Here is a 16,903-nt window from a genome sequence, read left to right as displayed (position 1 = left end):
TTCCATATTTCACATGTGATCAAAAGGAACAAATAACAAAAGACAATTATGAGAATCAGTGCTATGTTGATTCTTCAAATCAATCATTATCCTTATTCTTCTTGATCCTCACAGCTCAACTTTTAGCATTCATATAATTAGCACATAACTGTAAATGGATTTAATTCCTCAAGCTCATGGCTTGCCTCTTGACTATTTACATCATCTTATCTTGTCATAGCCCAAGTACATACCAAGTAGCAAACATTTTGTCTTTTAATTCAGGCATGACCTATTTGAAAAATGAAACAGATTGCATGAAGTAATTAGAGGAAAATATAGCCACTGTAGAATCTTCATTTCCAAAGAAGATACCCAAATGATTAGACTTCTATTGTCAAATGTTGAAAATCTGTAAAATACCCTAAAAGGGCATGAATACTTAGATAAATAATAAATAATGCATATTTCCTCATATTTGCAGATATACAAAAGGATAATTTTAAAAAAGAAATAAAGATGGTAACCTATAGGTCGAGGAGGATAAAGGTAGAGGGAAAGGGCGGAAAGCAAGACATCTCTGAACATATTACATAGTTTCAACTTTGGGGGCAAGTAAATGTCTTACATATTCAGAAAATTAAATTTATAAAATTGCCTACAAGTCAAAAATAAACGGAAAGGAATGAACCTCAATGCATATCTTGTTGGTGACACAACCACACACACAGGATTATTTCAGGTGACTTCAGGAGGTCAGCACTTTGGACCCTCCTCAGATTCTGCTCCACCCAAGTCTTTTCTGATCCTTCCTTGCTGGAAGCAATCACCTTGAACTTCTGTATCATTTGAGATGTATCTCTTATAGACTTTAACACTTTCCACCTCTATTATGATTGTTTACATCTACATTCCTGAGAGAAGAACCAACATCTGATTCAAATTTACCATTTGCACAAGTGTATCTCCTTCGACACAGTTTTACTATGTATATAATCAAAATTAGTATTTTTCAAATGCAAAACAATTTGTAAAAAATGTAAAACCATGACGGTGTTGTCTAGGGCACTGTCAGGGTTCTTTTCAAAAACCAAATTCCCTGGAGTCAGAACTTCTAAAACATTTTGTGATTTTAGAAAAGCTTCTGCTTCTCTCCAGCAAAGAAAGGGTACATTTAGTAAGAAAAAGCAAAACCAAATGACACTGAACATTCAACATTGATGAAACTTCACTTTTAATACTCTCTGAGCCTGGAGTCTACAGAGAAGGATGAGATACTTTTACATGAACATATGCTAAAGTTGCAAGTTAACCATAAAAGATAAACCTTCACTCATTCATTCATTCATTTTAGGATTAAATAACATCCCAGTTATTTGAAAACATTAAAAGCAGTAAGATGATATTCAGTGAACCTGAAAAATGAACAGGATTGTGATTAAGATTTGTATCTCACTGTAGTGTTATAATATTCAGTTATTACTGAAGTCATGCTTGGAAAACCCAACACTACTTTAAAATATATTAAAATTTGATAATAGCTGCTGTGTCTTCACCAAAAATCACCATGCTTTACATGAATTTTTATCTTCCTCAGTAAATAGCATGGAAAAAATATCATATATATATATATTTATAGCATGTGATATATATAGAGATGTATACACACACATGTTTTTTCACCTTTGTGGACTAAAGAAGCAGAAGTAATTGATTAAAATCCTAAGTACATGCGGCATAGAGAGCCAAAGACGGGCAATCAGTGAGTGTGCTCTGGGAGAAAAGCTACTCCCAGATTCAAAAAAAAGCAGATTCAAATTGAGGGGTGTCATTTTTCATCTATCCAGAGTATATGAGAGGTGCATCTGTTACTAGATAGATAATGCAAGTCTTTAAAAAAATCCACATTTCCCTTTTACATAGACTACAGAATAACCGACTTTACATTATTTAATAAAACACATTTGGAAACTTAGTCACTCCACCTGTAGGATCTTCCAATTCCTTTAAGCAACTTATTTTCAGCATCCTCTTATTATTCAAAGGACCTCTAAAGCGAGGCAGAATACCAGGAGTCAGAGTTTAGGAAGGAAAAGCAATCTCTGACAGAAGATTTCAAGACCAAACGTAGCCTTCCCATTGTACTCCAGGGCTAAGAGTAAGCTTCCTCTATCCCCTTCAGCCCTCTTACTTAAGGAGTTTTTACTTGATAAAACCAACTCCTAATGTTACAGCCATTCTGGAAAAGTAACTCAATTAAACTTTATTTTGATACCACTTCAAATCTATGAAAGCTTGTTCAAACAGAGTGAAAATCAGTGCTATGGTTCAACAGATGAGAGGCTGTTTCAGTCCGTGAATCCATCTCAACAAATATTTATCGCCTGTCTACTACGTCTCCTACCCTTGGGTGGCTGGGTTCAAGGTGAATGGGGCACACCCTCAACTTCCAAGAAACGGCTGGGGGGGGGGGAAGACAGTCACATAAGGGTAGTAGATCGATAAAGCATACGAAGTGGAATAATTTGGATGAAAACAGTGTATTCTGGGCACTTGGCAGAAGGATGGCTAGCCTGGGGTAGGGGTGGGAAGGTGGGCTGTGATCACTTTCCCTAATGACAAGTGACAGTTTTAAAAGATGAATACGAGTGACTCCGATGAAGAGGCAGGGGGGTGGAGGCATTTGAGGCAGATGGGACAACCTGAGAAAAGGAATAAAGATGCAAAGCACCCTGTTCTGCATGGGAAACCGTTTGGAAGCGCCACAACATATAAAGCATAAGCGTTCTAGACAGACTGCTCTGGAGGGACTAAGTATGGAGAACAGTTCTGAGAGGCAGCAGGAAAGGAGAAGAGGGTAAGGAATTGACAAATATTGTCGGTCAGGCGGGGAGGGGCTGGGGACTGGTCGGCTGTCGGGTGGGTGAGGGGTTGGGAGTAAGGGAGGGAGGTACCCCCCTGCCTTGGGTTTCTGTGATGCTGGAGCTTTTACAGTTAGAGGGTAGAGCTTAGAGCGCAGATGCGTGTAGGGTGATCGGTGCTGGGTACTTGATTTGAAAAGTGGAAAACTGAAAAATCTGTTATTCTCTCAAGGAGGCAAAATAGCTCCGGTAGCTAAGGGCATTTGTGTTTCCGAGCCGAAGGCACCTTTGCTTGGGGGGCGGGGGGCAGTTCCAGAGGCCTGTGAATAGGCATCAACATCTTTCCTCCTCTGGTGCTGATGACTACTTGTGTCTAGACAAGGAGGAAAGACCCAAATTTGAAGATGGTGACTGGGAGGTACAAGAGTTCAGGTGACATTCAAAGGAGACCTCACAGGAAAGGGTCTTTCTCTTTAAGTTTTGTTCAAAACAACACTTTTGGAGCTGGGAGACATTCACGTCTTAATTTTCAGATGTCCCATCTGGTGATATGACATAAATAAAATCTCCCAATTCTCCCAGTCAGACTGTGTTTGTCTAATTTCAAGTTACTCTAGAAACTAAGACAGCTTGAAAATGGAGGCTCTGATCTCATCATCAACAAATAAAAAGCATAAGGAGTACAAGGTTGGGGAAATAATGGTGTATTCAATTTGGAAAGGCCATGTTTGAGGTGCCTCTGGTCTTTCCAGACTTTCTAGCAGGTAACTGGGCAGACTAGTCTGCATTTTGGGGAGAAATCTGAGCTGGAAGTAAAGATTTGGGAATCATCATCACCTAATTTTGAAAAGAGTGAAAAAGAAACTTTAGGGAGAAAGAACAGAGTAGTAGGCCAAGGGCAAGAAGAGAAAGAAAAAGTGATCAAAGAAAGATAGAAGCAACGATGGAGAAAGAGAACCAGATGCACGTAGTACCAAGAAAAACAAGGAATAGAGAGTTTCATAAAGGGCTTGGTGGGAACAACGGTATCTGAAAAGCAGGAAGGATGAAGTCACAGGCCTGCAGCACCGCCTTGGGACGCATTTAATCATCTTAATGAGAAGCTTCAGAAAAGTTTCCAGGGCAGAAACCTGACCGTAGGGAGTTTAGGAATAAAACTGGAAAAAAAAATTGGAAGAAAGTACATACAAGGAATATGCTTTGAGAAGCGAGAATGAGAAGAGGAAGTTACATGGCCTTTCCCTCATCTAGAGGGGGAGGCTGGTGAAGGTGGGAAGGTTTAGGATGGTAGAACCCAAGGCTGAAGGGAAGATACCAGAGGAAGGAGAGAAAGATACAGAGAAGAGATAACGAAGGGAAAGAACTTCAGGGGTGAGGGGGGGAGGGCGGGGTCAGGAAAGGCGGAGATGGAGAAGGAGCTGGTCCTGAAGATCAGGAGGGATGCTGGGCTCCTTGCTGGACCCTGGAGGACAAGCCGTGAGGACAGATGCAGTTCTGGAACCCAGAAGAGTAAATCCAAACGGGGTAACGCGTCTAGTCAGTCCCCACGGTGACGTGTCCCTCAACCCAACCCATGTGTTGAGACTACGGCAGCCACATTTAAAAAAGGCTGCAATATTCTAAATGAGCGGTTCCCCACCTTTCTGGCACCAGGGACTGGTTTCGTGGAACACAATTTTTCCACAGACCGGGGGGTGGGGGGCGGGGGGGGGGGTTGGTTCAAGCGACGGGGGGCGGCAGATGGAGCTTCACTCGCTCGCCTGCCGCTCACCTCCTGCTGTGCGGCCCGTTTCCTAACAGGCCATGGCCTGGTACCGGTCCGCGGCCTGGGGGTTGGGGACCCCTGTTCTAAATCACAGAGGTCAGGCAGTGACACAAATTTCCATCTCACGAGCTACGAAGGCTGGAGTGGGAACAGGAAGGAAGAAGCATCACACTACGCCTCTAAAGTCTCTATGTAAGTATTTTAATGTTATAGCCCCTAAAAAGACAGGGAACAACAGAACGCAAAGAATTTACATTTTCTATGTTGCTGTCAGTAATAGTAAGAGTGTTCTCATCAGTAGGTATACATTCTCTTTAAACACCAGAGGTGTGGGTAGTTTGATCTTTAGGGGAAATTATAGTCAGATAGTATCCAAAAGGTTACCATGATATAGCTAAATTACCTCTGCCTGTCACAGGTTGAAGAACATTTAAATTCTGGAAGTCCGCATCAGCTTTGTCTAGATAACAAATCTTAAGTACCTTCCTATATTCACTCAATTAGTGATCTTGGGCCTTGATAACACTGCAGGGAGAAACTTTCCAACTATCATTCAAATCATATCTAAAAAGGTGGTCATAAATATTTTAAAACCTAAGTGAACTAATAAGACCTAGACCCATTAAGGATAAGATCTTTTACAACAAATTAAATAAAACAATTTATTGAAGTCTGGACTCAAGATAAGCTAGATTTACTAGCTGACCTTTTATTCATTTAAAGAACAAAATTAGCTCTAATTGCATTAGAATGGAATCCAGTAAATTTTCCCCAGTCTTGTAATGTGGCATCCGTGTAAGGACTGCTGTAATTGTTTACAAGTAAGATGGAAATGCTTTGATTATAATCTTTCCAGTTGTTTTACTGGGTAGTAAAAACATTTCCCAAAACCTAAAGCCAGTTTTTCTGACAGCATACTATTTTCTTCTCTTGAATACACTGCATCTTTGGTGTTAATCAACAAACTATCATGTGCCAGAGGAAGAAATTAAACTTGGGGATTCCATCATAACTTTAGCTCAGTAAAAATGAGAGAGTGATATACGGAGGTTAAGATATCCTAGTCTGGAAAAATCACAAAAGGGCTGAAGACCCGAGTAAGAAAAATTTTAACCACCTGCTTCCTCTTGGAATTATAACTGAGATATATGGGTTTGGGTCTGCTGAATTTATAAGTATAAAAGGTAGCAAGAATAATGTATACCACCCACAATTTGTGTTCTCATTGTTCAGCTGCTAGGAAGTTTCATTTGTAATGTTACCATCTTTCACTAGCATTAAAAATAAGTCATTTGCCATAAATTTTAAATACAGTCACTCAAGATTTTTATTCTTATTTTTTTTTTGGGCGGGGGGGTGGGTCACTGTTCTTGTTAGTTAGCTTCTAATATAGGCAAAATAACCTATGAAATGTTTCAGTATCAGTAGCAAGTTAACCAGGGCAAAACAAAGAAAACTATCAACACTTTTCAATCTCTCTCTCTCTTTTTTTTTTTTAAATCAAAGCAGACAGTTTTATCGGAAGGGAAACAAATTAAAAATAGAAGAACAAAAGGCCTTCCAAATCTGACTGGATGATGGTCTGAAATGTTCTTAAACTTTATTTCTAAAGGATCTTTTTTTTTAGCCAATAAGCTTCCTTGCTCTGCCTCCTCAGTAACTTCTATAAAAATATGAATCTGATTGCCTTTCCCTAAATAAAATAAAAACATATCAATTGTTTTTGCCTGCCCCTCATCCCTTATTCTGGTAGGAGAGTCCTTCTTTCCTTCTGGAACCTAACATTTCCCCTTCTAACAGGGCTCTCCCCCCTCCCACTGGGGCTGGTTCCTGGATGGGAACCCACAGCAGATGCTGTGAAAGGGGGGGTGGGCAGTTCAGCCTGTGAGCACTAAGAACCACACCAGCCAAGAGCAACTTGCACCATCTTTGCCACCACACAGAGGTTAGACGGAGAAAAAGAAAGTGAACAGAGTCTTAATGACAGTTTTTGAACCCTTGTTACCACTTTGCCTAAAGCCAGTTTCTTTGAGCTAGTTTGATTAGGGTTTCTCCTACTTGCAACCAACAGTCCTGACTAATACAAAGAGAAAGTGAATGTTTCAACTAGGGAAAGGAAGACTCCTTACAGAGGCACCTTCACTGAGTGTGTGTCTATGTTACATCCTTGGATCAGGGGTTGGTGTAAGAAACAGTCAAATAAAAAAAAGGTGTTCTTGCCATCTGGTTCCTTATGGAAATAAAATTTCAAATTTAGTGTCTTCAAAAACTTTGTCTCTCCTGAGAAACTAGGAGGTACCTTCCTTTTTAAAACTGCATTTCACTCTGCACTTATTGCTAGCAAGCCATAATCATATTTGATGTGCAGTCATTTGCTTCTTTTTCCTCTCCTTGGCCTCGGTTTCCTAGTATTTTCTAGTATCTTTATGTTCTCTCTTTAAGTCACCCTTAAATTTTAGACTGGAAAAAAATCTACATATGAATAAATGACATTTTAAGTGTAGGAAAAAATGTAGAAAGTGAGATAAAAATCATTTGCTATTATTTTTCTAAAGAACTTGTCACTAAAACACCACTATACACGTTTCACCTATTATATGTCTTTCAGTGAAATCTGGCTACATAAAAATATAAAACGCTTACTTTCTTTAAAAATATTTTAAATGGTTATTTTTGTAATTGCCCATGGTTATCCTCTATTTCTGGCTGTCCTATCAAAAATAGTTAATCAGAGAAGTTTGGACCACAAAAAAGACAACAGGGCTTCCCTGGTGGCACAGTGGTTAAGAATCCGCCTGCCAAAGCAGGGGACACGGGTTCCATCCCTGGTCTGGGAAGATCCCACATGCCGCGGAGCAACTAAGCCCGTGCACCACAACTACTGAGCCTGAGCTCTAGAGCCCGCGAGCCACAGCTACTGAGCGTGTGCGCCTAGAGCCCGTGCTCTGCAACAAGAGAAGCCACCGCTCCGCAACTACAGAAAGCCTGTGCGCAACAACGAAGACCCAACACGGCCAAAAATAAATAAAGAAAATATATTAAAGAAAAAGAAAAAAAGACAACAAATATCTGTACATATTTTACATTTTTAAAGGTTGAACATTATTTTTCAAGATTAATGAGCAAAGTTTTAGCTCTCATTTTTATAGCATATATAAATAATTTAGAAATTACAAGTATTAACAAGCCTCCTCCCAGCCATAAACTAAACTCTATAAACTGCAATAAAAAAACTGAATTACTTACATGAAAAAAAAAAAGCGTCCAATTTTCAGCACCTCTGCTAAGAGAGGTCTGATTAATGAAAGAATTTCCTGAATTATAAGAAACACATAATACCATGAGTATTATAATACTCATAGCTGTGGTGATGAAATGTTAGCAGAAAGAAAACTGTAATTTCCAGCAGTAAAGTGGTCATTGAAAAATATCTCAGCGTAATTTGCATATTTTGGGAAAAGGATTAAACTTGTGAAAGAGAATACTTATTGTGACCTCTCAGCCAAAAGAAAATTTAGGATTATTAATGATAATGATATTGTTTTCATGAAAGGTATCATAAATGATTCTGTGTCACTTGATCAAATACAGTATCTAACTGGAACAATAACTGAGCCTTACTGGATTTTTGGTGGGGCCCAATTCATTACTCCCTCCCTGGTGAGCTCATTGAATACGGGCAGCGATGTCCTGAGAGCAGGACCAGCTCCCAACTTCTCCAGTACCGTAACCCTACCGACCAGACCAAAGCTCCCTGGTGGGAGAGCCACTCTGCCCTCGGAAGAGCCAAGGAACAGACGGAGAAAAGGACAGAGCTGCCTCCCCAGTACCAGGGAGACGACAGCATTCAAGATACATTTGAGAAATGTGAGGGGGAAAGAACGCTTAACCCCCTAAGCACCACCATTATTCACCCCCAAATCTTTACAAACCTTGACCTTTTTTCTTAATACTTTACCAATACCTAAAGTTATCTTTTTTAATGAGAAGCTCCTTTAACAGAATTTTGAGCTTTATAAATATAACCACACATTTAATGTTCTGCCATGTCTTTCCCAACAATCCTATCTAAACAGTCCCACCCCTAAGGTACTCCCTTCCTCACGTTACTCTGCTCTATTTATATCCTTCATAGAAATGAATAAATGAACGAATGCCGAAAGTTAGCCCAATTTCCCTACACTTGCTCAAAATAAAGGGATGGTAAGACTGGGATAACAAATAACATGGCGCCTGTGCTGCCACTTGCCCATCCCATAGTGGACATCACACGCACTGTACTCTCTGTCACCAAGTCCAGGGGGACCTTCAAAATCCTGATCAATATGGCTCCAGGTGCTGCTCCTGGGCAAGCTGAAACCCACCTGCTTTCTCGGCATCAAGGCAAAACTTGACTGTTGGGCCAGACTCAGTTACTTAATGATTTATTTGAATGTGTTGTTTCTCCCCGTTCATATCACCCCCACAAACTATGGATGTTGAGATTGTAACTTCAGGGTTAGTATTTTAGTTTCATCTTCAATACAGACTAACAGGAACTCTGGGTCCCCATTACTGGGAGACCTATTAAAGGAATTTGAGGTCCTTGTAAAGTCACCCTGAATTTTAACACTATCGGAAGGAGGCACTGGACTGACCACAGACCCTTTAGAATCCAGTTTCCAGGCACGTTAAATTAAGGGGAAAACAAGGGCCCTCTGTCTGGCTTCAAGGGACAATAATAGAGAATAGAGGAAATAATCTAACCTCAAAGTACCTTCCTGGATCACGGGTCAAAGGCATAATTTCTTTATAAGATTTAGAAACTAAATATTGTCTTAAAGATCTTCCAAAGAGAGTGTATAATTTGAACGCTGTAAAGCTTTTTCTTTTTCCTGTAGTTTCAAAAGACTCTATTCTCTGCCTGTTCTTTAGCAGTAAACAACCCCTCCTCCTAGACTATTCAAACTCCCCCATTTGAATGCTAGTCTGCTCATTAATTCCACTTCAAAAGAGCATCATTACACCCCCTGGCTGTATACAAACTAAGTAAAGGCACATTTATATGAATCTACCATCTCTTTTCCATTATTACTGCCAAGGAATAAGTCATGTATCCTTATGCTATGACAATAAAAGATTACTTTTAATTTCATATAATTTTCATGTTCATAAAATGTTATCCTTCTTTTAATTTTTTTTCAACCATTCTTGGCTTGTGAGTCATAAAAAACAGAGAGTGGGATGGACTGGCCATGGCCATAGTTTGCTGACCCCTGATTTAGATTTAAAACAAAAAAACAGAAAACAAATAAGTTAAAAAAAAAAAACCCTTACTCATTAACTTATATTTTATATAAAATCCTATTGCTATGTGACTTGGGCCTCTTCTTCTCTCTCTTTTTAAGTTTAAAATGTAATATATTTCACTTAAGTTATTCCTTTGTTCATTATAAGTATTTCCTTGTGTCTGACTTTGGTCAAGTGATTAATTATTCATATGATATGGGAGTTATTTACCTAAATGTCAGAAAGTTTACATGTTACATAAAGTTATACTTTCAAGGACAATTTGTCTAGAACGTCTGGGTACTATAATTTCCGTAATACTGAACATTTTGTTCCAGAGTCATAGGATCTATTCCTCACATCTTCCAATATCTTAGGTATATGAGTGATTTATCGAGAGGAAAAGAAATTACTCAACAGAATAACTGAAAGACGCTTAAGGGTAGATGAGATGAATATTATTATCAGTGCCTTTTTACAAACCTTATTTCTCTAAAGGAATAAGCAAGCCAAACTTCTGTGTGAAAGGAAAGATGAAGTAATGGTGAGTTATGAGAAAAATGGAATAAATATGAACGGGTAGGAGAAAAGTAGTTGTCCAATGATAAATAAGAACATCTTCCTTTAGAGTAGTGAACCCAAGTACAGGATTTCCAAGGAGATGGTAGGTACAGTTATTTTGGTTGGGTCTCTTTGTTAACTAGCCCTCTGTCCTCTGATGGTTGAGGGAGAAGGATGTTACTAAAATTTTTGTAGGTAAGATAGAGGGCACCAGCACCAATATTTGGTTTAAAAAGAGCTCAATCTACAGTGTTTTTGTTACGTTTTCTAAGCTTGTCAGCAATACTACCACCTACTGTCTAGGTCTCTACTGGCACAACCAAAACGAGTAACGTGGAAATTACACATATAATTTAGGTAAGAAAAGCACAAACTATTCGGATTTTCTTCTTTCAGAAGAATATACACTCTCCTAGAAGGCCACGTTTGCCCTACACCACCATTCATGAGAATGATGCTGGGATTTTTCGTTGTATTACACTTAGAACTAACAGAAGCAGTGGCTGCATAAAATACACGCTACACACAAACTTTAAGATGGAACGAACCATGAGAATGCAAAGCAAATTTCCTGTTGTCTACTCTATCTACTAAATAAATAAGTTCATGGCTACTACTTTCATTTTTATGGCTAAAAATTGAATGAAAGTTAAATGCCTTGTAAGCCTATTTTCTACATAATATTTGATTGTTTGCAAGGTAAACTAATCCATTTTCAGGCTTACTGGTAAAAAATAAGGTTGTAAACTTGTACTTTGAGCTTGTAAAATTCATTTAAATGATGTATAATATGATTTTTAGAAGAATGATTTTCAACATGATTTACAAAAAAAAAAAATCAATGCTTCATTATCCTATTAGGATCATATAATAGCACTGTAGACCTTAATTCATACCCTCAAAATGAATAAAAGAAACATAGCCAACTAATTTACTTTGAAGCAGGGTGGGTGGATGTGATGATTCCGTGAAAATTAAGAAAATAAACAGCAAACATGGGGTTTACATTTCCAGTTCTCTCTTAAAAAAAAAAAAAAAAAGAGCAGACAATTCAGACTTCAGTTGTTACTACTATATACTGTTTCACCAAGCCTTTGGCAGTATCCTTGTTTTATATGCACAGAATAAAACCATGTGCCATCTGAGCAAGAAGAGAATCTTCATTCTTTGTCCTGGTGACAGAGAACACACACTTGAAAAGGTTTAACATTACATCCACCTGGGTGTAACATGGTAGTCAGTCCATTCAATACATAGTTTCTTATTTTTCAGATAACCAGAGCCTTACAAACTATGCAGAAACAATGTCCTGTGCTAGTCTTTATAAAAGAGAAAAAGTGCCAGAAAAAAAACCCCCAAAAAACAAAGGATCCTATATGTTGAATAAAGCAATAAGCATTAACTCTGAGGAAGAAACCAATAAAATTTTGAAAATGAAGACTTCTCAAAATACAGCTTGACCCTACTACATATTCACACTGGGAAAAGGTCTATAGAATCAAATCCACTAGGAAGGAGCAGTGAAGGTTAAGTTCCATCTATTGCACCCTAACTGGAAATGTCTGTACTTACATTTTGTCTTGGCCAGCTCCAACTCTGAGAGTCAATCTGGGGATCACGGGGCTTGGGGCTGGGACCACTGGCTCCACTTTTATCTGTTGAAGATATTACGTTAGAGTCAAATACATTTTTTTCAACAAAAGTACCTCCTCCCTTTTCTCCTACTTCCTCATCTCCACAAACTTGATAAGCCTTTAAGTTTCAAATGTGTCTAAAATGCTAGATGTAAAGATAAACTGGGCTATTTTGTTTTCGCTCCCCAACTGAAGGCTACCAGGCAACATGGGAAATTCCATAAACTTTAAACACTTTAGTAAATATGGGAGTTATTTCTGCATTTTCTTAGTTTTGACTAATTTCTTGGATTTTATTGTTAGAATTTTTAAACAGAAACTGTTACCTGGGTCATTCAGTGGAACGTTTAAGTAACTGCCAGACTTAACAAAAACAGAAAAAAATGCAGTGATAGCTTCACTACAAGATAAAATGCATCTATTTATGGGTCTTGAAAAACATTAAACTCATCTTATGTTTACAATGTCATAAAAGAAAACCGACACACGAAGTGTAACTACAACACTGAACTCTTCCATTTTTTGGCTAGTAGAAAAATGATCTAAAATATTGTACGAGACAAAGCATATTTATTTAGAAAGGATTTATGGTGAAGGCAATAACTGCTGAATAAGTTGAAGATCTCACAAATATCTGAGCTAATAATCAGAAAGGGAATATACAAATTAAGTATGGTGTTAAAGGGATTCTCCACAATTTCTGGCTTGAAGACCCTATATAGAACAATTGACATTTTGAATGAACAAAATGAACAAGAGATGTGCAGTTCAAATTATTATCTACATCAGAGTATTCCGGCATTTTTGGTGGGACGGTTCCTTGGTGGTCCCAGGCACGGCCAGATGTTTAACATCCCTGGCTCGGGTAAAACTACATGCCAGTAGGACACTGCTAGTCACTGTGACAACTAGTGCAAACCACTGACATATATTTCAAGCTCAAGAGTTAAATCATAACAGAACACTGCAGTGGTTCTAAAGGGGAAGGAATTTATAACGTAGTGCCCAGTATAGTATATCATACAATCAATATATTGCACATTGATCAAATCTATCATTTTTTTCATGTTTTTACCTGTCCCCTTCTTGATTTTTTTTTTTTTTTAATCCCGTCACATCAAGATCTATGACTTCGATCATTCTCTTGAACAGTGCATGGTAGGCAGGAGGTACTCAACCAATGTCTGTTGAATGAACCACTTATCCTGCAAGCACCCTCAACTCCCTTGCCTCTTGGTCATTTCACCATTCATCCAGGACCAATCTAAAATCATTCTCTAGGGCACTGAGTAATTCCAAAGAAAATATTTAAAACTGTACAAACTTCTGCCATCAAAACTCCAATTTCATCTGTGCCTTTAATACTATCTGCTTATTTGGATTCCCAGTTAAACTAGTTAAGAGCAGAGACCATGCCTGTTCTGTTTGTTGCTATTTCCCAGATCCTATCGTAGGGTCTGACACATAAGTGCTTAAGATATATTTTAAAAATTAATCGGAAGCGATTATTTACAGCTTTTAAGACCCATCCCATGATTTCCTTCCTCTTCTGCCCTTCAAACCCCACAGGAAAAAATACTGAGGCCACTAAGCAGAATTCCTTCAATTCCCTACAAACTTCTCTGCACTCACAATTACACTAGAGTCCATCTCCTCCAGTCTTCGAAAGACTTCCTCCTTATTTGTAGCATCTTCAGCTTCTCAGTTCCACTCATTATTTTCATCTAGCTTTCAAATGCGCTCAACTCTATCCTTTAAAAAACTTACCTCCCCTTCAACCTCTCGCTGACAACCTCTCACACTTTCTAGTCTTCACTTCATCGTCTGCATTTCTCCATTTCTCCTTCATTCCTCACCCAACTCCACTCTACTTTCTGGCCCAACCACACCACTAAAACACTCCTTCTAGACAATCTTTCCAAATGCCCCGTCTGTTTCTTCACTGAGGTCTTCATCACACTCCTTCCCTGTCCCTAGCAAAGTCCTCTCCTCTCGTCTTTTTTTTTGAACACAGGGTTCCATATCTAAACAAATCTGAAAATCAGTGGTCTAGTCTATTTTGTAAACTACTAAGACTTCTATATTTTTCTCACCATTCTGTTATCTGTGGGAAAATAAACAAATATATACAAAACAAACATTTATAAAACACTTAATGTTTGCCAGGCATTGTGTTTGGTTATTTTCCAGATGTTCTCATTTAGGTTCTTTAACAAACCAGTTGGGGTATGGTTTCCATTTTACAGAGAAACTGATCATACATGAAGCAACCATTTTTCCTTTCTTTCCTGTTTCTTTTTCCTTTTCTGGTTTAAGGTCACAAAAATAGCAAAACTAGGACTGAATACAATTCTTTTTATTCAGAGAATAAAAAATTATATAAAGTTCCTATATTTCTTCAATTCTAAAAAATTTTAGGGTCACACACTCCTAATCGACCTGAGTATTGGGAGGAATATTCCATGTTCCTTCAACCCACAATACTATTATTGAAGCACTTAAATAACACTTTCTTAAGCTTTATTAAAAAATAAAGCTGTTTGCCCTACCTTTCAAAAAATCTTCTTCACTATTATTATGCTTCACATTGTATTTTGGTCCACTGCTATTACCACACTACACAATAACTATAACTTACCTGTATAGCACTTCACAAAGTGTGTCCCATATACATAATCCAATTTGATCTTCACAACTCTATAAGGTAGGTGTGGAAGCTATTATTACTCACATGTACTAAGGGCTCAGAAAGATTAAGTGGTTTGGCCAGTTACAAAGTTAGTAAGTAAATGACTGAAATCCAGTTCTCCTGGCACCAAATTCATCCTGTTCTACCATACTACTCGTGATTCTTTGCCAGACATTTCTGAGTCCTTTTTTCTGGTAATGCTGATGTCTCGCATGGAGCTATTTCGTTTCTTTATCAATGTCTTTTATGATGAATGACATATACTTGTGAGATGTCTAGGGTACACTGTAAAATATATTTTTTTCTCTATGTTATTTACACCATGTAACAGGTGTAAACTGGACTGTCCCAGGCAAACCAGGACATATTGCAACCCTACCTAAAAATAGTTAAATACTTAATAGTTAAATTTAATAGTTAAATTTCATTCTTAAAGAAGTTAAAGCAGATTTAACTTAAAGATAAAATTCAAGCAAGCACGGAAAAAGACTAATAAGGATGCTAACAATCTAGATACAGAAAGTACAGTTTCTAAATAAAAATTTCTCACCAGACTTTTGTTTGTTAACTTTATCTGAATGCCCACCCAAATAAAAACACAGGGATGTTTCCTACAATCATGAAATAATTTCTCATGTGTCCATCCCAGCAATCAACAAACTAGATGACAATGACTTCAATTACTTACCGCCATCTTTTAATGGCATGAAATGAAAATCTGGGGGAAACACGAGCTTGTAAGGGTTAAAATAAAAGAACAGTACTTTAGAGCGATGCTGAGAATTGGGGCACGCAGAACAGCATTTACAGTGGATTACTAAGCTTCCCAATTCACCAAAGAGGCAAAGTCCAGTAATATAAGACTCCTTTGTAGCTAACTAAAAATACATTGTCAGTGGATTTGTCCAGTTTTATGTATAAGCAATACTTCTTTCACCTGAACTAATACTAGTAGTCATATAAGCCCCTTATTGCCATGTGCTGCATTTTTTTTGCTAATCTTCAAGGATTTAGCTTCTTTGCCACATACCTCAGGGCACCAACTGATAAAGCTCTAACTCTCCATTTTTCCGGGACACCAGCAGTGCGGCCTTGCAAAAAATGAAAATCGCTCAAGAGATTTAAAGGGGAAATTTATTTTTAAAATCCTGACTTGAAGCAAAGAGGTGGATTTTTAAAAAGCTTATCTATAAGGAATCAGTTTAAATTTAAATTCTATCTTGGAACTCTTTCATGCATTCCAGCTTTAAAGTTTATCTTCTGACAGGGACTTTCTGCAAAGGTAATGGGCAGCTTTGTCAATATAATCTGGCCAAGTTTTACTTTCTATTTTTTTAAATGTTAAACTTCTTTCATTAAAAAAAAAAAACCAAAAAAAACCTATGTATGTGTGCTAGGTAGGGTGGCAGCAAGTTCAGCCAGCACTAGTTCAGATGTCTATCTATGCTAATATGTCAGAAAAACACCCAGAAATACTACTGGTGAAAAGCTGAATTTAAAAACCGAATATTTTAGATGCTGAACTATGACAAATGGTAACCATCCTGTTGTCTTTCTTAACGATGAAGGTCTGTACATTATTTCCATTCAGAAACATAGTCTAACACTGATAGACTGTTTAAAATATTCAACAGACAGAAGATCTACGGTTGTGGTGAAGTAAAACAAGTGGGATCCCGTGAGGACAATGAAACAGGACTCGGGCTTTCAGTGAGTGTTCAGTTCATTCCTCTGAAGCCTTGGGGATGGACTTCAGGAAACTTCGATAAATTCAAACATACTCACTTAAACATTAAGTTACTGGCTTCCCCTTGGAACAAATAGTTATAAGAAACAGGAGGGAATATTTCCCCCTTCTTACTGGGGTTATTTTATTTACTGAAAATCCTTCATTTCACTAGTTAATCATGAAAGCTGATGAGAAAAGGCTGGAAACGAGTCAACAGTACTTTACATAGAAAGGAAAGACGATGGAGACCTTCTGTCAAAGGCACAAACCAGGAAGACCACTTCTCATTCTCTAAAAAACAAACTGTTTAAGTTCAATAAAAGATTATTTCGGGGGCAGATGCTAAGGGATTTGGGGATAGACTGGAGACACATGAGACATTTTAATTGCTCTGATGACTGAAATCATTCAAGCTTT

At 38.0% G+C, this 16,903-nt stretch overlaps 1 protein-coding gene across 2 annotated transcripts in view; it reads right to left on the bottom strand.

Moving 5' to 3' along the window:
* Positions 1–16,903, bottom strand: part of TAF3 (TATA-box binding protein associated factor 3) — a gene marked incomplete at its 5' end in the record, with an annotated part of 151,475 nt that overhangs the window by 15,613 nt on the left and 118,959 nt on the right. For both annotated transcript variants that reach the window (XM_082450561.1, XM_082450562.1), the window contains one exon: positions 12,007–12,089. In XM_082450561.1, the coding sequence (XP_082306687.1) occupies positions 12,007–12,089 (83 nt within the window). The remainder of the gene's footprint in view (positions 1–12,006; positions 12,090–16,903) is intronic.

This window comes from Balaenoptera physalus (assembly GCF_965194825.1).
Source record: "Balaenoptera physalus genome assembly, chromosome: 2".
In the NCBI taxonomy this organism is placed as follows: Eukaryota; Metazoa; Chordata; class Mammalia; order Artiodactyla; family Balaenopteridae; genus Balaenoptera; species Balaenoptera physalus.
The sequence above is the reverse complement of the archived record's forward strand: the minus strand, read 5'-3'. Positions and strand labels throughout refer to the sequence as shown.